Raw genomic sequence first — 27,806 nt, forward strand, 5'->3', positions numbered from 1 at the left:
AGAATCCATCCTCAAATCTTTGAAAAATTTGCTTATAAAAGCAGTGATGAAAAATAAATTTCACATTTTTAGAACATATACTATTTATTGGTCAATTGTTGTGCACAGAAAGTTCATAGAAGCTATGTACATTAGAGAATCCTTCCACAGAGTATTGCCTCACAATAGAAAATAAGTTGACAGCACCAGGAAAAAAATGGATACTTCTGGTAGGTTGGGTTTTCTTTCTGCACATTATTTCAGAAAGCCCTCACGGACCGGCATGCCTATGTAGAAGTGTCTTGTTCATCCATTCTAGAATGAGACATATTTTGTCCCTACAAATGTGAGTTCCTTTGTATTTTCTAAGTAGTTCTAACGACTTCTCTTGTAATTCTGGAACTACCTCCACACGGTGCTGGACACTCATGTGAAGCACAACAAGACAGCACTCAAGTACATCGGGGAAGGGAGAAACCTGTAAAAAGAAAAAAAAATGTATTTTTACATACTGAAAACTCCTATGTATAACTCCAAGCTGAGGTGATATAGCTTACATTTCCCAGCTGCATTATATGATCAATATGACATTGCCAGTTTTAGTAGTATTCGAAAGAGCACAATATTTTAAAGCTGCCCTGTACTGCAGTAAGCAGCTTTTCAGCTGCATGGGTATCTTCAGTGATGACAGCTGCATATTTCAGGTAAACATAACTCACTTGCTCATAGGTTGCCACACCTGTATATTCTAAGGTCACATCTTTTAAAATTCATTCACTTTTCCAACTTGAAGCTGTACAAGTCAGCTGTTTTGCCAACCAGTCATTGACATCTTCCTTGAAAGGGTAGCTTGCAGATTTTTAAACCACGCTGATCTTGTAAAATACAGGATTTTGCCCTCTAGGTTTTGCTGGACTGCAAGTCCCATTCTCCCTGGTGAGATTGAATCTTAACATCTGTAGGGCCACAGGTTAGCCACCTACTGCTGCAACAAAACAAGCATCTTCAAACATAAGTTATAATAATAATTTTATTATTTATACCCCACCCATCTGGCTGAGTTTCCTACAAGCTTGTGCTGTTAAGTAAAACAGGGAAACAAGGATTTTGCTCCATGTTAAAGTCAGACTTACCTTTATACTATCTGGGAACTCTGCCAGTTTCTGATTTGCTTCTGTTAGTTGTTTTGTCAAATCTAGCAGAGAAACTGGTTCATTCACTTGTTCCTTACTGTAAAGAAGTTTTAGGAGATCACATTTTCAAAAATTCAAAAAAGTTAAATATTCCCAACCTGCCACTTCAGTATAATAAGACCACTATAGAAGCAATGCAGCAACTTGTCTGAAGCAAAAAAATCAGATTTTTTTGTGAACTGTGTCAAAGGTTTCTCTCAAGAGTTAGTGTATCAAGTATTCAAAGCCAAGGTCTCCCTGAAAAGCTCACGCTGGGGATACTATTAACACCTATTCCATGTGTCATATCCAACTAAATCACCGCAAACATGGAACAACTTCTGCAAGTACAACAGAACTTCTCTCATCTGGTAATCCCAACCACACAGTCAGAAGGTCTGAGGGTTTGCTTGGTTTTTTTTTTTTTACAACTATCACAACAGAAATTTATGAATTGGGGCCTAGTTCAATGGGATTCCACAGCCAGCTTTGAGCACCACCACCATCACTAAAATGCACCACTTACTTCTGACTTTGGCTTGCTGGGGATTCAGCTTCTAAATCCTGGCTGTTGGTGGCACTTTGGTGGAGGTTGTTTTTCTGATGTTGGTTGACCATGTCTGCCAAAGTCTGCTGAATTCTAGAGATCTCTCTCTTTGTACTTTGGATTTCAGCATATTCTTCTGAAAGGAGCACTCTACAGCCCCTCAGTTTTGCTTGTCTTTCCACTAATAGGCTTGAGCTGGCTACTGAATCAGTTTCTGAGTGTGTGCAATTGTTATGCCCTCTTGAAAGCGGATCTTCAACTTCAGTTTCTTCAGGCAAAGGGACTCTTTTGATGTTGCTCTGGCCAAGAGTAGACAGCTCAAAAGTGCAAGCCTCAGAGGTCAGCCCTGGTTGTTCCACAACAAGAAAATCCACAGGCTCCGGGTTCCACCAGAGATCGTAGAGTTGCCCATAAGCTACAAATGCCTCCAGGCTTTTGCAGGCTGCCATACTTTGCAAGTCTGTGCTGTCCAGCTTGTCTCTTAGATGAGCGCAACCTGTCAAAACAAAATATATGCACAGTTGGAAAGGAACTTTGGTTCACTTGCCATACCTTCTAGGCTGGCACAGTGAAGAAGGCAGCCATGGGATGGGCTGCTTGCCCCGATTCACTCAGGAGGGACTACATGACTGGTGATTTAATGTAGCACTTCCTCCTAGATACCCTCCAGTTTTTCATCCGAGACAAAGCTCTAACTTAGTAGTAGCCAAAAGAAGTAGAACAGAAGACATCCCTGTCATTAAGCAGAGGCCAGTTCCCTTTTGACTGGTGGAACTGAAGCACAAGAAGTGTCATTGGAAGTGGCCTTGTAGATGCCTCATCAGGGTCAGAGATAGAGTGGAATGTTAGTTTATTTTTTAAAACAATGCCTTGGTTTATTTTACACAACAGAACTTCTCTAGAACACTGCACTGATTATCCATAATCTGCATATAGAACAAGGAGGACGTAAGCAGTACTCTCCCTTTCAACAGTTCAGTACAGCTCCTTTGTTAATCTATTACTTACATTTGATTTGCTGCTAAGCTTACGGATTGTGGTGTGCCAGGGCAAAAAGTCATGGGTGGTATCCAACTAAATCGTGTGAGCATGATGAAAATTTCCTTCCCTCTCCTCCTCCATATGCCCTCACAGGGGAAGTTCTGATGCCTCAACAGAAGCTGTTCTGTGTATGCAATTATTGAGATGGATACAAACTCATGGTCCTAGCTTCTGATGCAACACAGCTATCTCTTTCCTGGTTTGCTTATCAATGTGTATCAAAGCTGGAGGAATATGGTTGAGTGCACAGTACGGCTTCTAAAGCCAAGAACCTTAGCTTCCCATTACAAAGTGACCAGCACACCACCCTTGGATAGGAACTTTGTAAGTTGGGAGGCTCAAACCCTTGATCTGTTCCAATGGATTTATATAAAAACTGACCTAAATGCGGGATGAGTTTTTATACCTGTAGGAAGGAGGAGGTTGCAGATTTCTTGCATAAGTCTGAAGTTTCCAGCATCATAGCTACGGGTCACAGCTGCAAGAGTGGCTTTCACTGTCTCCTCCCAGGAAGCAGTCTGATGGCTCAGAATTGCCAGTGTGAGATCGTGGGAAATATGGAACAAAACCTAGAAGGGGGTGGGGGTTAGGGACCGTGAAAACACAAAAGGTTTCTGAAGATCTGACAAGGGGAACCTCTGGCCTATGAGCCAAATCAGGCCTACCAGAAGTCTTCATCTGGTGTCCCCAAGTTGGTTCCTCCCCCTGAGTGACACCCATCTGCCCCAGACCCAGTGTCATGTGATGTCAGGTGTGGAATGGGCTCCAAAAGAACAACAAGGAGCCTTAAAATATGACCCCAGTTGTTAATTAACAAGTGAAGTTTGCATTTGGTGGCAACCTGGGAGCTCCGGAGTGGATTTTGGTTGTCCGTTGGTCCATCAATGTGGACCACAAAAGGGTAGCCACCCCTGCTGTAGAAAGTGGCTTGATGCTTTTGGCTGTGGGGATCACAGGGACTGTTTTTAAAAGCACCTTTTTTCAAAAAAAGAGAAAAAAACGGTTTTGAAGCAGGACATGAAGCTCTATCTGTCTCTCCACCCCATAAACTTCTATCACACAAGCCTGTCCAGAGGAGACAATATGTGAAGGCTTGCACCATTAACTTAAGGGACTGACAACAAAAGAACCAGCCTGATATTCAGCAACATCCATGCCTGCCTACTCAGACACAAGTCCCACTTAATTCAACAGGATGTTGAATGTCCAGTGGGACATCTAATCCTTGGGAGATGAGAGTCTCTTCACTTGGCTCATTCCTTCAAGACGCTCCTGTCTAGCAAACAACGCCAAATGATGGAAAATACGCAAGTCAAGAAAACTGATGCAAGCTCTTTCTCAAAGCACGCAATGCATACACCATGAAGCATAAAGCTGCATAGCTGCCAAGTTATCCCTTTTTTACAGGGATTTTCCCTTATGCTGAATAGGCTTCCTCGCGAGAAAAGCGAAAAATTGGCAGCTATGTAAAGCTGCCCTACCAGCACTTTCCCTAAATACAGCAGGAACAAAATGGATTGATTGAAATGGCGATTTACAGCACTAACTCCTTGACCCATTTTGCAAAGCATGGCTAAGAACTATGATCAATACTGCACTGTACTCATGCAAGTGAGATCACCTTTCCTCACCCTTTTCTCCAATTCAGGGAGACAATACTGGCAGAGCCCGCACACAAATTACCTGCCTGGGATGACTATGGCTAGTAGCGGGAGGATACTCAATTGTTCTCAGCTGTTCAAGCAGGTTCTTGGACTGCTCAGCAGTATTGACACCAAATATGCTCTGCCACACATTGGTCACCATTTCCATGAAAGAGCAGTCTTGCTTCACTGTCCAGCTGTGGTAGCAAGGTTGGGATGGGCATCGGTTTTCCACCAGATTCTTTTCGGTAAGGCACTTTTGGAGCAATTCATTGACGCAGAACACCAGCCTTTGTCCCTGTAGATTAAAACCATAGTCATGAGGCACAAGAGACCCAGGGACCGATTCATTTAAACAGAAAAGGAAAAGCAATCCAGAACGTTTCTCATGATGCAATGTATTCATTGGGTTTATATGGCTGAAAGTTAGATGTCACATCACAAATACAAAGGTCTCTTGGGGGAATTAGGAATGCTTTATCAGAAACTTGAATAACGAGGGTATTTCCTGCTCAGTCTATTAGCAGAATTTTCCAAACTATGGCATGAACAGAATGGAACTGAAATTCTGATCTTACGATGATAAGGGAAGGTCAAATGAAATAATCAATCTTAAATCAAATTTCCCACTTTGTAATATATTTACTAAACAAGCATGCATGCTAATTGGTTGTGATAAATAAAACAAAAATTGCAATTAAATATAGTTTTGATATTATTCAGGAATAAAATCCAAACCTTGTATCAATGTAGCCCATGTACCTTTTGTGCTGAAGGGACCAATTGTTCATTAAAAGCATATTCCTATGCACATTTACTCAAAAATAAGACCACTGTATTGAATGAAGTGTACCGTATTTTTGTTCCATAAAAAGAAAGAGGGAATTCTGTGCGTCTTATGGAGCGAATGCATGGTCCCTGGAGCCGAATTGCCCAGGGGCTAAAGCCAGATCATTTTTTTTTTTTTAAGAAAGAGCAAAAAGGCTAACAAGAGGGAAAGAGAAAGGAACCCGCTCTGCAACTGATTGCAAGAGATTGGAGAGGGAGATAAGAGAGCTAGCTCCCTTCCTGGCCCCTTGCCTAGGCCTCAATTGTCGTCTGCAGAGGGAGACATGTGATTGGCTGATTAGATTATCCATCTGGAAAGTGTAGAAATGGGTCCCTTTCCTAGAGAAGTTGCAGAACTGTGAGTTGAAACAGGATGTTGTCCCTTTGCAAGGAAACTTAGCAACTTTGAGCTGATCCAAAAAAATGGAACTTTCCCCCTTTGCAAAAAAGATGCACAACTCTGAGCTGCCCCCCCCAATGGGGCCTTCCCCCTTTGCAAAAGAAGCTTCCTCAAATATTTAATGGGGGGGGGGCAAAGGCACCTAGGCCTCTAGGAGTTGGCTGCTATGCCTAGGACGATTCAAGAAAGCAAAATATTTTTTTCTTGTTTTCCTCCTCTAAAAACTAGGTGCGTCCTATGGAGCAAAAAATACGGTACTCCTTAGTAAGTATGTATTAGGATTGTAGCATAAGGATTTCCATTTGGCTCTACAGTGGTACCTCTACTTACGAATGTTTCTACTTATGAATGGAGCTCTGTCCGCCATCTTGGATGCGGTTTAGATAGGATTTTTTCTACTTACGAATTTTTAGATAAGGTTGCTTCTACTTACGAATTTTTTCTCCCAATGCATTCCTATGGGATTCGACTTACAAATGTGTGTTCGGAACGCATTCAATTTGTAAGTAGAGGTACCACTGTAGTTGTATATATACACATACAACAATTAAGCAAGAGAATTGCATGAAGAATAAGTGTCTAAACTAAAAAACATTTCAGAAGCAAGTGCTTATAGTTGTGAAAACAGTGTTTCTTCTTGAAACAAGAAGTACATGTCCATGTTGAAGGGTTGAGTGTACTGCATAACTTATCATATTTGAGATACGTCATCTTATAAGTTGTTTTATTGATAACTTTTGCATGAAAAAGCAGGCTTAGTCATGGATTCGGTTTTCAAGCAATTATGATGGCAGACTTTAATAAGTTCTTTGAATTACAAAGAGGTACTATTTAAACCAATTATTTTAAATGAGAGAATATACATTAAAAAGAGCACTTTTAAAATTCAGGGTGTTTTTTTTTTAAAAAAAGAAATCACCCATTTTCACATTTACCCTGAATAGGAATGATCACTTGGGCTTGCAAAGCTAACCAGTATCTCCCTCTGAACAAATATGCACAGGACTGAACAGGTGATACAACTCCAGACCCATCCATGGTGCAACAGTAAAAGGAGTAACACACACTGACCAACAAACTCTCATGCTGCTGGAGGACATCTTGTGCCCCAACCCAGTTCTTGGAAGACAGAAGTTCTTGGGCACATTTGAAGGAGAACATCGTTGACAGATCTTTCTCCCCAGCTATCAGAGCCAGCTCAGCAGCAGCTTTAAGGGAGGTGGTATCGGCCTTTTTAGCCAGCACTTTGGCTGCATCATAGGGAGAGGCAGCTCCCAGGTAACTGAAAGGGAACCATCAACAAAAGAAACTCTTATTTCACCAGCAGACACTTTGTTTCAAGACATCTTAACCACCCAAGTCAAAAGTTAAGTCTAATCTAGTGCAAAGGCGCTGTGGTTCAGCTGCTGACTGGAGTAGAGTATCAATGCCATGTTAAAACACCATGTCAAAACACTGCTACAAGAATTGGACTTGCTACCAAGCGAAGTTCAACATGCTGATTCTGGTGTGCAAAGTGCTACAGCATCTTTAGGATGCCTGAACGAATGTCTCTCCCTCTACACACCCAAGCAATCTCTGCACGCTGCAGTGAACTGGATCCAGTGTGGCAGCACCCACCCTTTGCAACACCCAGCAGGTGCCCCCTCTTATTATCTTTACAGCACTTGATGAAGACCTTCCTCTTCCAGCAAGGTTTATAAAGGGAGATTCTTATCCCAGTCTACATCTGTACCAAATCTGAAATTGTTTTTATTTTTAAAACATATGGGAAGCAATTCACAAATGAAAATAAATAAATTCATTTTCACTTTCTTGAAGTACCTGAGTTTATATTAAGGCAGGTTCAGGGGCTACTGGGTGACCCAAAATGAGATCACTAAAATTACTGCTTACGCTTGTCCAATTGTGATGGTCAAAATCAGATTTAAGATACATATGCAAATCAAGCTGGTTGAAGAAACAATGTCTGGCACCAAAACTGTGACATCCGGCTAAGACCCAGGTTCATTTATGGCATGAAAGGGGCAAATCTTTATCTCCCTTGACCTTGATGGGCCAACTACTGACAGGTGAGCGGGACTACACACCTATCAAAAGTTGTCCCACCCAGGGTGGGCGACGGGGGGGGGGGGATACTCCTCAAGCCCATCACTGATACAGGGGAAATTCATTCCTGTTTTATGCAGCATTTCCTGGTGGGAACTGGCTGGCACGACCCAACTGAACAGGACTGACGTCCCTGCACAAAAGAAGCAATCAGAATAGAGGTGTGTGTTTCAGTGGCTCTTTGCTGAAACTTTGGGGCAATCCACACATTCCTAGAGGGAACAGAGCAGGATTCAACTCTCCATGCATCAGATCCATCCTGTTCTCTGCAGCTGGCATTTCTACCATGCATATGAGGTCAGGTACCGGTGGCTCTGGTTTTAGAAAAATGACCTTGTGGGCCCCGTTTGTCTGGTGACCTGGAGGTTCCTCACCCCTGCCTAACAAGCAGCTGAAGGGAAGTGATCCAATATTCACCATGGCCATTACTGCACATCACACTGAGGATAGCAAAGATCAGGTTGAAGCGAACAACACTGAGCTGGCTGTCACATTCCCAAATCTGTGGATCACAGTACTCTGCACCAATTAACTGATTGTGCCCTCCATCATCTCATGTTGGAAGGCAGGCTCTCCAAAACAACCAAATTATTTAGGAGATCCTGGCTCTTAGGTTCAAAACAGCTCTCATTTAAAGTAAGAAAAGTTGCTTCCACCAATACCATTTGGCTGCCATGGAATAATGGCCATCCTTCTCCAGCACAGCTGCCCAGGTGGTGTACAAATTCTTCAGAACGGGATCTTCAGAACGCAACCTAGCCTTGGCAACTGCAGTGGCTTCCCTGGAGGAAATGAGAAAACCATTTTGATACACTACACTAATGCACAGGGAAAACGAGCATGCTTCTAGTAACGTTACTTCAAAAGGAAGTTTATCCTAACAATGATCATGAATTGATTCTACTTCATTCAGATGCCAAGGCATTCACTAAACCAGCAATTGTGTAACTTGATTGACTTGTAGCACTGTTGCATTACCTAAGAACTTTACAGGCTCACATACACATGCACAACAGTAGAGAAATGGCACCACGATTGCTCAAAAGTTGGCAAGTCTTTCATGTATATGTGAATTACTGTCACTGGAAGGATTGTATCTGCATAATAACAGGCATATATGACCTATCTATGACCATTCATCTGCAATGGTTTATGTACAAGCAAGTAATCACTTGAAGATCATTTGGAGCTTGAACACACGTGTGAATTGGGCCAGGTTCTTTACTGGGTGGGATAGAATGCAGCATCTGCTGTCATTGAAAATGAGAAAAGTAACTACACCAGCTCCTTACACAGCTCTAATACAACTGTTTATTACATCCTTGCGCTAGACTTGATATCCATCTTTGTCCACTGCCACTTAAAAGGCTGCTAGCTGTGGATTTATCTGGCAATACTTTTTCCTTCGTTACATATCCAAAAATGCAACTGAAGGGAAGGATCTGAGTGCCAACTATTCCAAGGGACTTTTCGTAATTAGGATTTAATGTATTTTAGTTTTTAAGCAGCCTGGGGGACGGGGGGGGGGAATTCTACGTTGCAACCCATCAAAACAACAGGAGTATAGTAACCTGAAAAGGTTGTGTGATTTCAGCAGCTCCACAGCCTCATACACTTTATGGATGGAGAGGAGATGGGATGCGGCTTTGACGTACTGCTCTTGAAAAGAGAGCTGCTTTGCGAAGGCTTCTACAGTCCATGCCCAGGTCTGATAGCCAGCTGAAACAGTGACAGCAAAATTATAGTACAACAATGAATGAAGTGAACACATACAAGAAAGGACTTCCTACAAGAAGAACAGAAAAACATTCTTGTCATGGTGTAAAAATAATGCAGGATTCTTAATTGTGGGGGAGGAAACCACTTTAGAATTATTCTTCTTCTCCAGAGTCCATCCACTAAGCCCCCAGAATAGCCTGGTTTTGGTGTGTCGGATTAAGCCTGCTTTGGTAGCAAAGTTGTGGGTGTTTCTTTTGGGGTGGGGGATGTCAAAACATACCCATTGGTGAAATGGCCACCAGCTGGTCTGTCAGCTCTCCCCTTTCTGCAGCGGACTGAAGAGCACTTTTCAGATCTCCTTTCCACAGCATGAGCTGCTGAAATAATTCCGGGTGTCCATTCTCCAAGTGGCTTTTTCCTGTGGGAAACAAAACGTGTTCCCTGGTTAGCGTCACAGAAGGGGAAACGGAACAATGCGTACAGCAAAACAACGAAAAAATATTCAAGTCACCACTGGAACACAATGTCTATACAGGCTTTCTACTGTGAGCCCCTCAGTTTAATGGTGAAAATACTGCCACCTCAGCTCCTTCAACACCCACTCTACCCCCACCATCCTTATTTTCTGTAGATGGAATGAATATTAAGTAATTTGTCATACAAATCTACAAAAGAATGTTATCTAGGGGAGCGACTTATTTCAAGGTGAAAGCTTGATGGATTCACTAGGTACTAAACAGCCACACAAATATCCAGATACCCCACCATGCTTTTCATCCTTCCCCTCCCCCCAAAAGAAGGTGGGAAAACCTGAGTTAGGATTCAAGGCCTAACCTTCTGCTTCCATCATTCTGTACAGGGCAGGTCTGTCTGTGAATAGCCCCAAATGGATAGGATCCTTTGAACAAGAGGATAAATCTTCATTCTGAGCTGTAAGGAAGAAAACAAAATATGATCACCTTCTGTTTCAAATATACGTTCATGTTCTTCATGACAGGGTAAAATATTTTGAGCAGTCTTACAGTTCTTGATTAAAGCACCATTAATAAAGAACTCAGAGAAGTTTGCAGCCTGAAACCATAATTACTTTAAGAACCCACCCCCCAAGAATAGATTCCAGATGACCACTCAGATTGAGACTCTCCCATACACAGATTTTTCCTATGTTCAGTTTGATGTCCTTTTGTTTGCAAGTAGATTTTCTGCTTAATCTCTGGAATGGCAATTTATTTTTCACATGTATTCACACATTAAAAACACCCTGGCCTACTTTGCATATTGTCAACCTGTGTTGTTTAACAGTACACACATTTCAGCTGAGCACAGTCAAGCGTAGCCATCGTTACTGAATTTGCTGCCCATACCTTTGGAGTGCAAGAAAGCTGCTAGTCTCAGACAGTCCTGGTGCAGGTCTTCTTTTGACCTATGGTCCATAGATGTGCTGAGAGGTAGGATGGAGCGAGGCTTTTTCCTCTTCATAGAAGAATCTGATCCTGAAAAGAGTTGCCATAATATCGTTCTAGGCTACTAGTGGGAATCTCTAGCCACAGGCTTCAAGAATTTCTGGACAGGATTTATGGGCACAGCATGCTGACATATTCACCGAATGGGAATAACTAACCTCAGGTTTGCCTACCATAAAGTATCATTATTTGAGAGCTAAAGTAGCCTTCTGCAACCTGGTGCTCGCCAGGTATTTTGGACTCCTAGAAGTCCCAAGCAGCATGGCTGATGGTCAGGTGCACTAAGCCACAATTAGTAATACAAGAAAATGTATTTCCTTTTTAAAGCAAAGAAGGCTTAACATGTCCCCATCTTATGTAACCTCCCTAGATTTCTCCTACAGGATGCATACCTACCTGGTTTAAACTGATCCTTCCTCACAAGCGGGGTCTTGTGGATCACAGGTGGTTTTGGAATATCGGTCACACAAGCAAGCGGTGAACACACTGGAGGATCCTTATGAACTATAGTGAATAACAAAACTACATTTGCATAATGTCTAGCGTAAAAATGGCCAACTTTATACATGCTATGGAAACAGAAACTCAAAAAAATAAATAAAAGCTGGGCAAAACATAACTGATGTTCACATGCTTCTTATTTCCTATGAAATATTTCATGGCCTCTGGCTTTCAATGATGGTTGAAAAACAGGTAAAGTGTAAGAGAGCTGAAAAGTGTAGGCCAGGGGTGGCCAACTCCGAAGAGACTGCAATCTACTCACAGAGTTAAAAACTGGCAGTGATCTACCCCCTTTTTGGGGTTCAGGTCAGAGTTATTGAGCTTTTTTAAGGCAGGAGGAAGGCCCCATGGGGGGGGGTTTCGGGTCAAAGTTGTTGAGTTTTTTCTATGGAGGTGGTAAAATGTTGAGCTTTTTAAAGGGGAGCCCCAGTTGTTCAGCTTCTTTGGGAGGAACCAGTGATCTACCACAGACGTCCAGTGATCTACTGGTAGATCACGATCTACCTGTTGGACATGCCTGGTGTAGGCCAAATTCCATGACTCAACCATTGACTGTCTGAGCTTGGTATTGGGGGAGGAAAGAGTACATTACCACAGCATTAAGTCATCTGCGTTCCTTCCCTCAATGCTGCACCACACAGTTTAGTTTGCCTCAAAGATAACACAATCTGATTTCAGAGCTACATAAAGTAAGAGCCCAGAGATCCTACTTGTGCCAGATGTCAAGGGTTCACCCTACTTTTGTTTTCAGTATTCAAATTTCTAATAAAAATAAAGATGACAGCCATTCTCATAACCACTTAAAAGTTAATCTCTGCTCTTTGAACTAGTATGAAAATGATTATATCCACAGTTCCATTTGCAGACCAGAGAGGGACCTTCTGTTCTTTAATCAAGATCTGGGGAATATTTGGACAGATGTGTAAGAAAATGTACAAACAAAGTTGATACCTTCCATGGAAATCCTCTCAACTGTATCCTGCTCCTGTTGCTCCTTTTCTCCCTCTTGGTCTGACAGGCCATTCTCCTCTAAGAAAGAATCTTTCGCGTTCTCACCACCGTTCACCCAGTCACTTACATCCGGTATTGAAGGCACCTTTCCCAACGGCTTCTTCTTCTTCTTGGCTTTTGGTTTGAGCTGAGTGTTTCTCTTTTTCTCCATATCAATGTTCTTCTTACCTACGAAACAACAGAAATGTCCTGAAAATAAAAGCTGTGTGCGTTCAAAATGCGCTTAGGAGAATAGCCACACACCCTCACTTAAGGAGGGTGCACCAGACAAATTGCGCTGATGAGTTGTGCTCACCACCATTCTTTGGAGCTTTGTCTATGCTGCCAGGTGAGCTCTCATCTTCATCACACTTCATGAGGCCCCAATTCCTGCTGACTTAGGAACACTCACTAGGACTACATTCGAGAAACCCTGAACTAAATGCAGAAGCAAATGCATCTACTTCCCTTCACCCCCTTCCTAGTCCCCCTGGTGTTAACACATCAGCAACCTACTGACCTTGGGGAGGACGGCTGTGCTCTTGCTTTGAAGCTACCCATTTATGAACACAGAAGTCATCTGCTCCAGTATAAACGGAGTCCGCTTCCACAGGTGACCACTGCGCACAAAGCAGCCGGCCCCGGTGTCCCCTGTAGTTGTGCAAAGGCTCTTCCTTCAGAACATTCCAAACCTGTAAACATAACCTCTTATTAAGAAAAGCAGTCAAAACTTTTCCTGGTTTCAGTAAGAAGGCTAATGCATCTGGTCACCTCAAAGGAGGAGTGTCTGAGTCTCCAGACCCCTCCACTTTGGAGTACAGCAAGCAGCATTTAGAATAGAATCATAGAGTTGGAAGAGACCACAAGGGCCATCCAGTCTAACCCCCTGCCTAGCAGGAAACACCATACAGAATCATAGAGTTGGAAGAGACCACAAGGGCCAACCAACAGATTTCAATAGTCTGTGCAAAGATTGCCTACTATCTGTATATGTATCCTCTTCACCCATATCCCATTTTTCTTAATTTGGCATTTTTTTTGCTCGTGACATATTTGTACAAAGTACACTTCCTGTATTACACACACACATCCCCCCCCAAAGCAGGCACCCCCAAACTGCGGCCCTCCAGATGTTTTGGCCTACAACTCCCATGATCCCTAGCTAACAGGACCAGTGGTCAGGGTTGATGGGAATTGTAGTCCAAAACATCTGGAGGGCCGAAGTTTGGGGATGCCTGCCCCAAAGTATACTTAGGAAGAAACTTATGTTGTTTTTTCTTATTATGTTCTGCAAGAAAGCCAAGATATAAGAATGCACCCGTCTATATAATTGCTGATTTCACCTACAAAATATCCTAAAGCAGGACCCTTTCATGGCAGCTGCGTACTCTGTACAAAATGTAGCAAAAGAAGCCACTATTCAAAATACTACTCTCCCTGATTAAAAAGAAGAGTAAAAAAGGCATTCCTAAATCCCTTATCTATTTAATTAGCGGTGGCAGAGGGAAGAAGAACTGTATGAAAATCACAACCCTTTCACAATCATACCTGGGCAGTGCCATCATAGCAAGCAGATACGAGCCGTCCGTCACAATGTGGGCTCCAAGACAAGCTAGTGATCTTAGCTGTGTGTCCCGCCAAAGTACGGAAGGGTTCAGTTATTGTCACAGGTCTCTCTGGAGAGTTTTCTAAAGGCAAAATACATGGTGTTGGAAGCAGCCGGACAAATGTTCCTAAACGCATTTCACAGGAAAAAAAATTGCTTCAAAAGATGCCAATGTTATTTGGTCAGAGACCCTCGGCAGTGCAGGCACAAGAGAACAGTAGCCCATGTCCACACTCTAGAAATCTTCTGTCACAACGGCTAATGCCACACACACCAATGTGCTGTTAAGTACTGTAATGTGTTTCCAATGATAGTTTTCTTGCACAGTTCTCTCATGGCAGCAATACTAATGCTTGAATTTTTGCAGAGTTTAACTTCAGTGTATTTAACATGGCAATACTGGAAGAAAATGCAACTATCACAACGTAAGGGAAGCATACTGTTAAAACCAGGCATAGGCAAACTCAGCCCTCCAGATGTTTTGGGACTACAACTTCCAGCATCCCAGCTAACAAGACCAGTGGTCAGTGATGGTGGGAATTGTACTCTCAAAACATCTGGAGTTTGCCTATGCCTGGTCAAAGCTAATGGTGACTCAATAACAATATACTCCTTGCATCCTATCTGCTCAGCAAATTTGAATCTACCAAGATTCATGGTTTCATCTGAGCAGGTATTACCAGACCAGGATCACGATTTTGGTTGGGCATAACATAATTTCCATCAAATCTAGGATCTCTGACTGCGTAATCAGCTCCTGAACATGCTAGTTCTCTGTTACTGTCATCATTTCAGTTCTCCGTTACGCCATTAGTTCCAGTGCCCCCCCCCCCAAACCCAAGACAACATGCTAACATTAAGGCTAATTTTATCATATAGTGAACAGTTTTTTCAGCAATCTCCCATGAATGCCAAACTTCACTGAGAAAATAGTTTCACAGGAACACAGGTGTTTTCTGTACCACACAAAAAACGAGGTTTCCAGACTTAGCTGCTGTTATCTCTCGACACTTCCATAAAAGCAGATCTGTGCAATGACACACATACACACAGAGCATCGCTCAAACAAACGGAGAAGGAAGAATCCTTTAGTGTTTGAAGCCACAAAGGAGCCAACATGTCCAGCAGCACCGCCAGTCTGCTGTCTGAACAGAGTGACTGATGGCAGGTTCTAAAAGCATGAGCAAGAGTTACCTATGACACTCTTGATATTGTGTACATAAATGACAGCATTGTTTGAGCCAGAAGCTATCATGTAACTCAGTTCTGGCTGTGCCCCATGATCGTGATGCCAGCGAATAGCATTGATGAGCTTGTGGTGTTGCTGGATGGTGCACAAGAGTTTCAAGTCAGGAGCCCGAAGTATTTCAACAGAACTGCAATATTAAAAATAAAGGATGGGGAGAAAGGAAGAGATGATCAATTAATAGGTTGAATAATGTGGCAAACAAGAACATTTGCCACCTGCCTTCCCAAAACAATACACGCAACTCCTTAGGCTAGCCAAAATTTTTAAACAGCTTAGTACGTCTAAGTAAGCTACTTCTAATTTTGTCATGTTTAAAATTAAGTTAGATTTGGAAGGTTGTTAAGTACACCCTGTGCTGACCTTAAACCCACAATGCCTACTGCATATATAAAGTTAGCATGAACTTAAATGTCAGTACATACCCATCTTCATTACCAATAGCCAAGATGCTGCCATCTGGTTTCCAGCTGATCTCTGTGTGTGCTGGTAGTTTGTGCTAAAATAAAATAGACAAAGAAGTAGTAGAGAGCCACCTCAACAGTCCTGACACCCTTTTTATATAACCAGCAAAAAAAATACACATGAGAACGGATTATTATTATTTGAATTCATATACCACCCAATACGCAGAAGTCTCAGGGCGGTTCACAGAATAAAAGCAACATATAAATCCACAAAATACATAATCAAAAACCCCACCCCACATTTTGAAAGGGCATAGGATGTCAATCAAATCAACCAAAGGTCTGGTTAAAAAGGAACATTTTTGCCTGGCATCTAAAGGTGGATAATGAAGGCGCCAGGGGACAGCATTCCCTGGGGACAGCATTCCACAGACAGGGAGCCACTGCAGACCAGGCCCGTTCTCGTATTGCCACCCTCCTGACCTCTAGAGGAGGTGGCACACAAAGAAGGGCCTCAAAAGATGATCTCAGGGATCGGGTAGGTTCATATAGAAAGAGGCGGTCCTTGAGGTACTGCGGTCCTGAGCCATTTAAGGCTTTATAGGTCAAACCCAGCACTTTGAATTGTGCCTGGAAACTAATTGGTAGCCAGTTCAATCGGACCAGGATTGGTGTAATATGCTCAAACCATCTGGCTCTGGTGAGCAACCTGGCGCTGAATTCAGCACTAGCTGAGGTTTCCGAACTGTCTTCAGAGGCAGCCCTATGTATAATGCATTGCAGTAGTCTAACCTTGAGGTTACCAGAGCATAGACAACAGTAGTTAGGCTATCTCTGTCCAGAAAGGGGTGTAGCTGGGCCACCAGCCAAAGCTGATGGAAGGCACTCTGGGCCACTGAGGCCACCTGAGCCTCAAGCGACAGCAAAGGTTCCAGGAGTACCCCCAAGCTACGAACCTGCTCCTTCAGAGGAAGTGTAACCCAGTCAAGAGCAGGTGACCTCCCACCTATCCGGTCTAGAGAACCACTCACTAACAGTGCTTCAGCTTTATCTGGATTGAGTGTCAGTTTGTTGGCTCTCATCCAGTCCATTACTGAGGCAAGTCCAGCACTTCCACTGCCTCACTTGCAGATGTAATGGAGAAATGGAGCTGAGTGTCATCAGCATACTGCTGACAACGTACTCTAAACCTCCAGATAACCCCACCCAGCGGTTTCATGTACATGTTAAACAATGTAGGGGATAGGATTGAGCCCTGTGGAACCCCACACTGGAGGTTCCACGGGGCTGAAAAGCATCCCCCAAGTACGACTGGAACCACCACAAAGCAGTGCCATCCCACTCCTAGTTTGGACAGTTGCTCCAGAAGGATACCATGGGTCGATGGTATCAAAAGCTGCTAGGAGGTTGAGGAGAACAGGGACATGTTTCCCTCGTCTCTTTCTTGACAGAGGTCATCATACAGGGCGACCAAAGCAGTTTCTGTGCCAAAACCAGGCTTAAACCCTGACTGAAATGGATCCAGAAAATCAGTTTCTTCTAAAATTGCCTGGGTTAAGAGAGGGGGCACAGAGGAGATGGGAATCCATGAAATTCCTGCACAAATTTTCACAAGTGAACAATTTCAGTCAGCCAACATGCCAACATGGCCTGGCAAAAGATACACCAGCGGGGAAAAGCCATTTTTGGCCATATAACTACCACCTCCCTACATTCTCCTGAAACCATTTGATTATGTTTTTCCATTTGTAGTAGGATTTAACTGATCTGGACTGTTCTTCCCATAAGGGAACCACAAACAAGCCCTCTGAGCAGTTATGGAGATCCAAGCCATACATCTTGCCATAGACGTGTGAAACCTATAAAGCAACTGCAACTTCTCACTGAATGTAGAATGCTATGGCAAAAGTAAACAGGAAAATTCAGGAGACACGCCATTGTCTGACAAGCCAAAAGGGAGAAAACTTAAAACTTCTCTGTTCTACCCGTTCTGTGGCCTCTCATTCTCTGCCTTATTTCCTTAATTTGGCAGAATGGTGTTAAGGACATTTGCTCACGCTGAGAAGGAGGCGCACGCTATACATTTGAAACTAAATTATGAGTGTTTATAGGCTATGAAAAGCTTCACGCCAGCACCAGCCAACACATGGCTGGCCCAGAAGCCAAAGTCGTGCCAATTGTTCATCCAGGGTTTCCTGTGCAAATAAGTTACAGAAGAGTAAGGACAATGGATTGCAGCCTCACCACAAGGGATGATGCAATGCCCCGACGTGCAAAAAGGGAGCCCCAACAAGGCACACGTGTGCTGAGGTTTGGGGAGGTCTTTAAAACATCTTCTCAAGTTCATAATTGAAGGTTTGGAATTTCAAGTGTGCTAAATCTACAACAGATTTGCAATTGTGGCATGGATGGAAATCAAGACTAGCAGGCTGCAGCTTAAGAACTGGAAGTGTGAAATTCAGCCCCTTCGCCAGCAGCCTCTTACTTTGCTTTTGCAGTAACCCTCTCAGGGTTACTAAGTCATAGCGCTGTAGTGACAGTTGATGGCATTCTCCCGTCTTTCACTCATTTGTCTATTTGTATGCAGCTTTCTCCCACAAGATTGTGTCCCTGGTCCACAATGTATCAAATAAATGGCAAAAAACATTTTTTTAAAAAAACCCTATATACAGTGAAAAACAACACCTCAAGGTTTTTGTTTATCAGTCATACATCTTATTTGTATGCTGCTTTTCCACACACACAAAAACCATGCTCAAAGTGGCTTACAACAAAACAATCGATCCATGCAATGCTATATAAAATACAAACAAAGAAATGAAGGCAGCCCTGTTTAGGGAGGCTTTTAATGTTTAATAGATTATTTTATTTCATTTTTCTGTTGGAAGCTGCCCAGAGTGGCGGGGTATAAATAATAAATTATTTATTTATTTATTTAATAGCTGAAAGCTAGATGGGAAAGAGAACAACAACACAAAAAGAGTCTGCTGGATCAGTCAATTAGCCCATCTAGTCCAGCATCTTCCTCTCACAGTGGCCAACCAGATGCAATGGGAAGCCTGCAAGCAGGACCTGAGCTTAACAGAGCTCTCCTCTCCAGCAGTTTCCCAGCTACTGGTATTCAGAGACATACTGCCTCAGAGACATACATAGTCATCAAGAGCAGCAGCCATCCATGGCCATGAATTTGTTTAATCCTCTTTTCATAGCCATCCAAGTTCATGGTCATCACTAGCTCTTGTGGGAATAAATTCCAGAGTTTAAAATTTAGAATAAAGCCTAACCCAGAAAAAAAAGTAGCACAGAAGACCAAAAAGATGTCTAGTTCCAGAAAGTGTCCCCACAATTAACCTACACAGCTTTCACTTCACTTATGGCTGCCTTCCTCCCAGCACCCCTTCTTTGATTTCATTCTTCATTGCTCTTCAAGGAAGGAAAAGATGGTTCTCTTTCCTCAGAGCCCCATACACACTCAAGGCGATGACACTGTGTGCACGCTCTCTCCTCCATCAAACTCCCATTCCAGATCTGGACTCTTGGGCCTAGCAATCCTTTGATCCTTTAATTCCCTTTCCTTCCCACTGCCTTCCTCCTAGTAGTACACAATTCCCATTCTCCCTCATGCCTATGCTATTTCCCTGCTGTTCTACTTTGATGATGGTTTCACTTTTCTTCATTTCCATGTTTCAAACTCCAATCCTTTCCTTAGGTATTTGCTTTTCAGATCACTTTGTTCCACCACCTGACCTTGAGCATGGTAGGTCTTCGGAGGCACTGCCATTCCCTTGGCCTTCCTTCAGCCTCTTTGCCTCTGGCCTCCCTCAGCTTCCCAACCCCCTGGAGACTCTTCCTGGCCCAGTTTTAATTCCAGCTGAACTGACAACTCGTGTTTTCCATCAGTATCAAAGGCTGCACTGCCACGAACACAACACAGAACAGACAGAGAAGACTTAACAGGTGAATTTCACCTATGGCCCGTAAATTCTTACTCACTTTGACTGAATTAGTTTCTCTGATTAGTTTGTTGATGTCATGGGCTTCATCACTAAGTTTCCAAGGATTGTGCTGAAAAACAATCCCCTCTCCTGCACAACTATACAAAGTTGCTGAAGGTCTGTCACCATCCCCTCCTGCAAGAGAAAAACAAATAAATTAAACCGGTTAGTCTTTTTAAAAGCAGACACCTTGAATACAACTGGCAGAAAGAAGTGTGCTAACCGGCTTAGCAAAACATATCAGATGTGATTCAACTAACTAAATCCTGCTAGCAAAACCCCATGCAATGATTTACATTAAAGGAACAGAGCTCCTCTCCCCATGACAACAAAATCACTGAAGAATTAAACCAGGTGCACTACTGCCCCACCCGATACTTAATGGGCAGTGGCGATTTCTTTGACTCAAGATTCACACTGCGTGGCAACATTTTTAGAGAGCGCACAATGAATACAAATTTCTTTAAACTCCAATTGTTTTTCTTTGTACACAGTAATGCTAGAGAATGCAGAGACAGGCATACATACAATGTATCAGAAGTCATAGAACAAGGGACCCAAGGGTTATCTAGTCCAACCCCGTCATGCGGGAATCTCAGCTAAAGCATCCATGACAGATGACCATCCAACCTTGTTTAAAAACCTCCAAGGAAGGAGAGCCCACCACCTCTCGTGGGAGTCTGTTCCACTGTCTAACAGTTCTTCCTGTCAAAAAGCCCCCCCCCCATGTTTAGTTGTAATCGCCTTTCTTGTAACTTGAATCCATTGCCTCAAGTCCTACCCTCCAGAGCAGGAGAAAACAAGTATTGTACTATGCTTTGATTCTTAAGACTGGAGACTATAGACACCCCACTGTCTGCTAGTTATCTTCTCAAAGGCTATTTCAGCGATCCTAGATGGATTCACCAGACTCACCAAAGGACAACGGAAGGACAGGGGGTCCCCAGGCTAATGTGTACACCGTTTTCTTGTGGTAGGTGCTGGAGATCTGTGGGGGCCTAAAGGAGAATTTGGGTGTCATCTTTAACAGAAAGCTCACCAAGCATGCATTATCTGGTGTAAAATGCAAAGCACAATTGAAAAAGATTACGAACAGAAATAAAAGTGTCAAAATGACCAAGCAAGTTAGGAAGCAAAGGTTAGAACGGCAGAACTTTTCAAGATCCTTTTGCATTCTTCCAATGCAATAGGAAAGATTGTTGGTTCTCTATTTTGCATATGCAATTTTTTTATGCGGAGTCACAATTCAGAGAATAGTAAATCACTGTGAGCTTTCCAACGTCAGTTTTGCTCAGATTTTAACCTTATGAAAGATTTTAAATGAAGTAAATCAACTTAACAAAAAATGTTTACATTTTATACATTCAAAACAAATTCAAAGCTTTATTTGGAAAATTATGTTTACTGGAGTATCTGTAAATATTTCCGGCATGACATTTCAGGAGTGCACAGTTCCTTTTATTGCATTACAATTTGAATTCCGTAGACTTCTAAAATATCCACCTTCTATAATCTCCTTAAAAAATACTCCCCCCCCACCCTGCCTTAATAACATTTCCTCATTTTTTTTAGTTTGGTTATAATCTGCCGACTCACACAGACCAACAAAAGCCAAGTCATTTCTTACTTGTTGGAGTAGGTGTCATAGATGCCGACTTTCCCATCATCTGTTCCAAAAGCTAAACAGCCTTCTTTCTTTGGGTGCCAGGCCAACTGCAAACAGAAAGAGCCACAAGGCTTTCAACATTTTGTGGATGCCTGGGATTCATTTATATCCATACAAGGTGCTGCTTTCCACATTCGTCAGGTTATCAAAAGGCAAAAATTTTAATTGGAAAGTCTAGCATTTTAAATAAGATTTGCCATTCTAGAAAATGTATTTATTTTTACTATTACAAATCTGCCAGGTATTGGACTCTGCTACTCTAGGTGCTTCCATTCATTCCTGGTACAGCAAGCATTAGTCGTACCCCAGTTAGGTTGCTACCAATATCAATCTGGGAATAGGAAGAACTTTTTTAAAAAACAGAAGCATCAAAGCACACACTTACAGCTGTGACCTTGGACTTAATGCCCTGCCAAAAGGTTTTCACATCATAGTGATTGTTGATAGACGTGGTGTTCCACACCCGAAGCATGCCGTCCCCAACTCCTACAGCAAGGCAGCCTGTATCCACGGGGGAAAAGGCCAAACAGTACACAAAACCCCCAAGAGAAGGCAACGTCCAGCAGCAATCTAAAGTTGCCAGGTCCCAACACTTCACCTAAAGAGAGATGGGGGGGGGGCAAGTTAAAGGTTATGGGGGGAAATTAACAAAACCTTTCTCCAGAAGCATGCTGTTTCCAAAAGGGGAGCAGTGCTGATGAGCAGGTATCTGCTTCAAAGATGACTAAGTGGCCCTATATGGAATTTTAAGAACCTGCAGTCCAAAAATCATTTCCCTGTCTCCACAAAATACAAAAAAAGGCCAGGCTGGGTCTGATTATTTCTTGGCTGAAAACTTAAAAGATTACAGGACTTTCGGTCACTTTTTGCTTCTATAAAATTGACATTATCAAGGAAACTATCAGGAGATGAAAAACAATCTCCAAAACCACAGGTAACACAAAAGACAGACACTTGTTTGCACTGACAGCTGAGCTGTTAACAACTGAAGGCTGAAGAAGGCAAAGACCAGAGAAAATCATGAGAGGTCCAGAGACCATGATAACGACAACAATAAAGCTGGAAAGTGAGTCAAGGTGAATTACAGGAATATTTAACCCTCAAATACCCTTGACAGACACCATATTAATTCATTCAGCACCCTCCCCTTCCAGAGTTACTTGCAATATAATGTGGATAATTATTTTGGAGAGATGTGTGTGTGCTTTTGCATAATGCTAGACTAGGTGCTTGCTAGGAACAGATTCATGGCTACTGACAGCAACCTAGCAGGTATGCTTGGGGAACCCTGCAAAACAATACAATTCTGGAGTATTTTAAAAGACTTGCGGTTCTTACATCCCTGTCCATTGAAATGGAGAGAAGTAGCTGCCTATCCTCTACTTGCAAGGAACACAAATTGAACGCTATTCTGGAGTGGTTTTGTCCTTCGGATGAAGCTCCCAGAAGTTCCCATTTCCGCTTCCCAGGTTGAGTCAAATCCCACTGCAGCAGCTCACCTCTGTGAAGAAAAGAACAGCAAGACATGCAAAAAACACTAGACGTGGAAATGGTAATATACACGAAACCTTTCCATTAAGAATGGGAAAGACTGCATCACACAAAGTTTCACACATCACATTCCATATATGGCTCAGGCTGCCGAGAAAGGAGGAAGTCTCCAGAAACGGGGAGGTTACAGAATGCCAAGGAATTATTCCCAAATCCCATGCTCGCATTGAGTTTTCTATTACTGTTTCCTTGCATTCAGAACTCACCCAAAGCAGCTGGATAAGATGTGTGTGGGCTGACTTGGGGGCCAATGTAGCGTTAACCAGAGGCGTTCTTTCACAGCTGGTTCAACACCTCCACCTCTTCTTTTCAAAAAAGGCAATTTCAGAGTCATTACCACTGCAGAAACAGAAGGAATGGTTACAGCATGCTTACCCACAAGTGCTGGAGACTGCCAGCCTCCACTGATTCCACTGGTATCAGGACAAGGGAGAGAACAGCTCGAAACAACTATCTTCCAAAATGAAAAGCTGACTCTTCACATGTATTTGAAGTGCACTTATGAATAACCAGGAACTTTATGAAATTTTCTTGCCTCAATTCTTAGAATCCAATCTAACTCCTGGCACTTGATTATCTGGAGTACAAGGCACCAAAACTTAAGACTGGCTAGGCCAGACTTCGTAGGTTTCAATTTCTTACACACTTAGAAGGAAGAAAATCCATAGAATGCTTATTTCTGACTGAACATGCAAAGGATTGCATTGTCGGTTTAAGAGTCTCCTTCACTTCAACCAAGGCACTGCTCTGTCTTCATGTTTCACTCAGTCTTGGATGACAACAGTGCCAGAAATTACATGACACCAGAAGAGGTTTTGTCATACTTGCTTAGGGAAGCAAAACCTTGCATTTCAGGGGTGCTAAATGCAGTTACAACATGTCAGTGCTATGCTGTGAACAGTCAAAATGGTGATGCATGAAGCAAGCAAACTGAGAAACACACACAAAGCATGCATTGCTAAAGAAAAACTACCAGTAATCAAAATTTTATACACTTACCTCTGCTTCTAGTGCAGCTCCACACACGGATAGTCTGATCTTTGCTTCCTGATGCCAAGTAATAGCCTTTTGTTACAGCTGCCTCTTCCGTCACACCTCCAACAGCAGTGTCTTCTTCCAAGAGTACCATGAAATCAAGTTAAACAGTACTACTTTATTTTTGAATGAAAGATCTTCTACATGGTTTTCAGGCACCCTTAGAGCAACCAATACATACAGGGTGATGACCACAAAAACAAACACTATCCCTTTGCCCTATGTACAGGAACATACCTTGGAAGTCATCTTGTCGATTGCATATACCTTCCTCCCCAAGCACAGGGCACCAAGCCAGAGAGTGTATTTCATCATCATGACCTCTCAGTCGATGTACAACCTCTCCCTTTCTGCTGATGTCGATCACAACCACTATTCCATCTTTATAACTTAAAAGAAAGGGCATACGTTAGGGGAGGGATGCCTGAATTCTCAAGCTATCAATAATGCTTTGCTGAGTTAGGTCAGTACACGATGCAGCCCATAAATATTTTGTGCAGTCTACTATCCCTCCTCCACAAACACATTCCTCCTCTCCCATTAAACAAGGAAAGAAAGAGCAACATATGTCTAGAACAGGGGTGGGGAACCGGATACAGCCAGTGGAATGAATACTGTATATTCTGACGTATAAGACGACCCCCGACGTTTCCAGTTAAAATATAGTGTTTGGGATATACTCACTGTATAAGAAATACGCCCCAGCATATAACACGACCCCCAACTTTTGAGAAGATTTTCCTGGCTTAAAAAGTAGTTTTATATGCAGGAATATACAGTACTTGATTTCCCCACTGTTCATGGACAAAAAACTTGCCAACCACCCAACATAATAATGATGCCAGGCAACTGACAGTTGTCAACATTCAAAGATCACTGTAACTACGGTAGCAAGTGCCTTCAAAGGGGCTTGATGAACCCAAAGATCAGCTGATCAGCCATTACCCTTTGAAGTCCACTCAGAGGATACAGACACTCTGTTGATGGTGACCTGTTTAGCCTGGCAAAGAGGCATCACCATCCAATCCAAACCTCCTCCCACAGACTGGTGCAATGACTTTGGAACCACTGGTTCCCAATAAGGAAGGATGCAAATATAAAAATTTATAGAACGTGAAGAACAGCTCATGAAGAACTACAAACACACACTGCTGCCCAATTCATGAATGTTTACTTGCAAGTTATGTCCCATTGTGACTAACTGGATTTGCTACCAAGTGAAGTGTGAATGGGGTTGCTATCTTAAGTTTGCCTGGTCTGTCAGAATGCTAAAATCAACCATTAATTTATCAAAATTTATATACTGCTTGACTGTAGTAAAAACTCCAAGTGGTTTACAAGAAAATTACTTTTGAGTTATTTGGAGCAATGCTTACTATCCTGGCCCAGAAGAGGATGCTTGCTTTAAGATGAAGGAGTGAATAAAAATCTCTAGAAGTGTTATGAAAATGAGGTGAGAACTATACCACCCCTTAGTTACCACTTAGTAAACTGGCAGGATGTATTAACTCTGAAAAGTTTCATTGTAGTTTACAGATTCCAAAAGCAGGTGCAAAATATTTAAGGATATCTAGAATGTTACATGTGAAAATTATTTTCTCTCAATCATACCATTATTTCTTTCTCTACCAATCCCCCCCCAACATGTGCTATAGGCATCTTCTAAAAGCAATGAGGTGGTCAGAGCAAAAAAAGGCAACCACAGACTATTCATCTAATTAGGGAATGCTGCAAACAGAGTTGAGTCCTTAAGTTCAGGCACTGATGATCAAACTAGTTTCATCTACGTTCACTTGGTGAAAACTAAGAGAAACTCAAGTCAGTGAGAATTTCATTTATTCTGTATTCCTCTTTCTACAGGGCCAAGTACAGTTCTAAATAATCTAGCAGCACAATTCTGTATGTCTACCAAGAAGTAAGTGCCAATGAGTTCAAATAGGCTTGCTCCCGGATAAAACAATGCGATTTCTGAATATAGAACTGCACAGTAAATCATGTATGCAGCCTTAGTATACTTACCCAATGGCTACCAAATTCTCATGGTGCAGAGAACAGGTGAGACAGAATATAGTTCTGGGCTCTGGGAAGAACTGCTGGCTGTCATTTCGATTATGCCAGTAGCAAATTACTATTCCCTTCTCATCACCCGACACAACCAAGTCTTTCACTTTCGGCGACCAGTGCACTGCAGAAATTGTGTTCTTGGGGCGGGGGGAGAGAATTGAGAAAGAAGATTAACATGGATGATTTTTGGAAAGCTTTATTTTACACACTGCTCTTCTGGAGTAGATGTCAGCAGCAGTCTCCCTGGAGAATGCTGTCTGGCCAAATGACATTCATTTGCCAAATGACAGTGGCACAACAGTCAACTGCTTTACCTGATGCAACATATGTTCAGTCATGACAGCCAATGTCTGCGTATCCCAGATTTTCACGGTTCCATCATCAGAGCTACTGGCACAGAAGCTGTTCTGACCAGGATAGGAACAAAACGAGAAACCTGAAACTCTTTCGGTGTGGCCGACTAGCTCCCCTGTGATGAGAAAACATTATGGCTGAAAAATAAAGCAACTTTTGGTTTCAAGCAATTGGGGGGGGGGGAACAAAGCTTATTATTAACTCAGGCCTATTGTCTACACACTTTCAGCATAACTTCCAAATTATGTTTAAAGCTTCTGCACTCTCTTCTCTCCTAATTTCTATCTAAAAATTATTTGTGAAAAGTTACAACCTATCTCCTGCTAAAGGTAAAGGTACCCCTGACCATTAGGTCCAGTCGAGAACGACTCTGGGGTTGCGCGCTCATCTCACTCTATAGGCCGAGGGAGCTGGTGTTTGCCGCTTCTGGCAAACCAGAGCAGCGCACAGAAACGCTGTTTACTTTCCCGCCGGAGAGGTACCTATTTATCTACTTGCACTTCGTGCTTTCAAACTGCTAGGTTGGCAGGAGCAGGGACAGAGCAACAGGGGCTCACTCCATCGCGGGGATTTGAACCGCCGTCCTTCCGGCAAGCCCACCAGCGTCCCATCTCCTGCTAAGGGAGGCACAATTATGCAATTGCTCTAGTACAGTGATTCTTAACCTTTTGGTTACGGACTCCTGAGAGTTCATGGACCACAACTTAAAAACTCTTGCTCTAGTAGCTATTCAATGAGTCTTCTCATACAGTGCATCTTACCCTTCCGCACATTGGTTTGACTACAGTAATTCTATATTCTAAAAGGCCATTCACTGTTAAGATCTCATTCTCCAATTGCCCCCCTTTAAAAATCAAATTCCCACCCACCCCCCGAGTTGGGAACCACGGCTTTAAAGTTTCAGGCAGGGTCTTTCCCCCGGGGCTGAACCAGAGACCTTCCACACGTGCAAAGGAAAGCGCATGCGGTCCTAAGTGTGCTTAGGGCTGCTGCACTGCAGGGCACGCTGGAAATAAGAGACACCCGCTGGCGAGGGATCCCAAGTATCTGGTATACTGCCTCTGGACAAGGAGGCTCCAGCCGCTCCCCCAGAATTTAAAGCCCGCACTGAAGGGAGCCCCGCGCAGGATGCAGGCGCCGGCTCCGTACCGTGGAAGGAGGGCGCGGAGGGGCGGATCTCCAGGAGGCACACGCTGTTGCGAGCCGCGAAGCCGAAGAGGCGCCCGTCCTCGGAGGTGTCGCTGCAGCGGCTGCAGTACCAGTTGGGCGAGGCCGTCAGCACCCGCTCGGCTGCCCCGGGGCGCCACGCCGACGCCGCCATCCTGCCTCCTTCTTCCGAGGCGGCTTCCCTCTCACGTTTTCTTTTTCGCTGCTCACAGCGGCCGTCGCCCCGTGCCGCCGCAAAGCGCCGCCCAGCAGCACCTCCCTTCCCGCGTGTGCCGCAAAGCATTTCGCTCCGAGCTACGGCGGCTGTTTGAGGACATTCCGGA

The 27,806-nt window shown here is 43.2% G+C and overlaps 1 protein-coding gene across 2 annotated transcripts; it reads right to left on the reverse strand.

Moving 5' to 3' along the window:
• Positions 1–65: 65 nt before the first annotated feature.
• On the reverse strand, positions 66–27,779 carry GEMIN5 (gem nuclear organelle associated protein 5). Of its 2 annotated transcripts, none has more exons than XM_088662035.1 (28): positions 27,466–27,779; positions 26,277–26,431; positions 25,918–26,099; positions 24,136–24,287; positions 23,863–23,973; positions 23,070–23,202; positions 22,651–22,813; positions 21,698–21,910; positions 21,274–21,359; positions 20,562–20,644; positions 19,645–19,781; positions 15,670–15,743; positions 15,193–15,374; positions 13,941–14,080; positions 12,913–13,084; positions 12,354–12,581; positions 11,298–11,405; positions 10,803–10,931; positions 10,273–10,368; positions 9,719–9,856; positions 9,291–9,438; positions 8,382–8,501; positions 6,682–6,892; positions 4,423–4,680; positions 3,146–3,308; positions 1,678–2,194; positions 1,113–1,209; positions 66–457 (listed from the first exon to the last, which is right to left on the reverse strand). In XM_088662035.1, the coding sequence occupies exons 1-28, from the start codon at positions 27,764–27,766 to the stop codon at positions 251–253; spliced, it is 4,704 nt and encodes a 1,567-aa protein (XP_088518161.1). In that variant the 5' UTR covers positions 27,767–27,779; the 3' UTR covers positions 66–250. The 2 variants fall into 2 exon arrangements, with proteins under 2 accessions (XP_088518161.1, XP_034961620.3); XM_035105729.3 differs by having other exon boundaries at positions 23,863–23,976.
• Positions 27,780–27,806: the final 27 nt, after the last annotated feature.

This window comes from Zootoca vivipara, chromosome 2, assembly GCF_965207765.1.
Source record: "Zootoca vivipara chromosome 2, rZooViv2.hap1.1, whole genome shotgun sequence".
In the NCBI taxonomy this organism is placed as follows: Eukaryota; Metazoa; Chordata; class Lepidosauria; order Squamata; family Lacertidae; genus Zootoca; species Zootoca vivipara.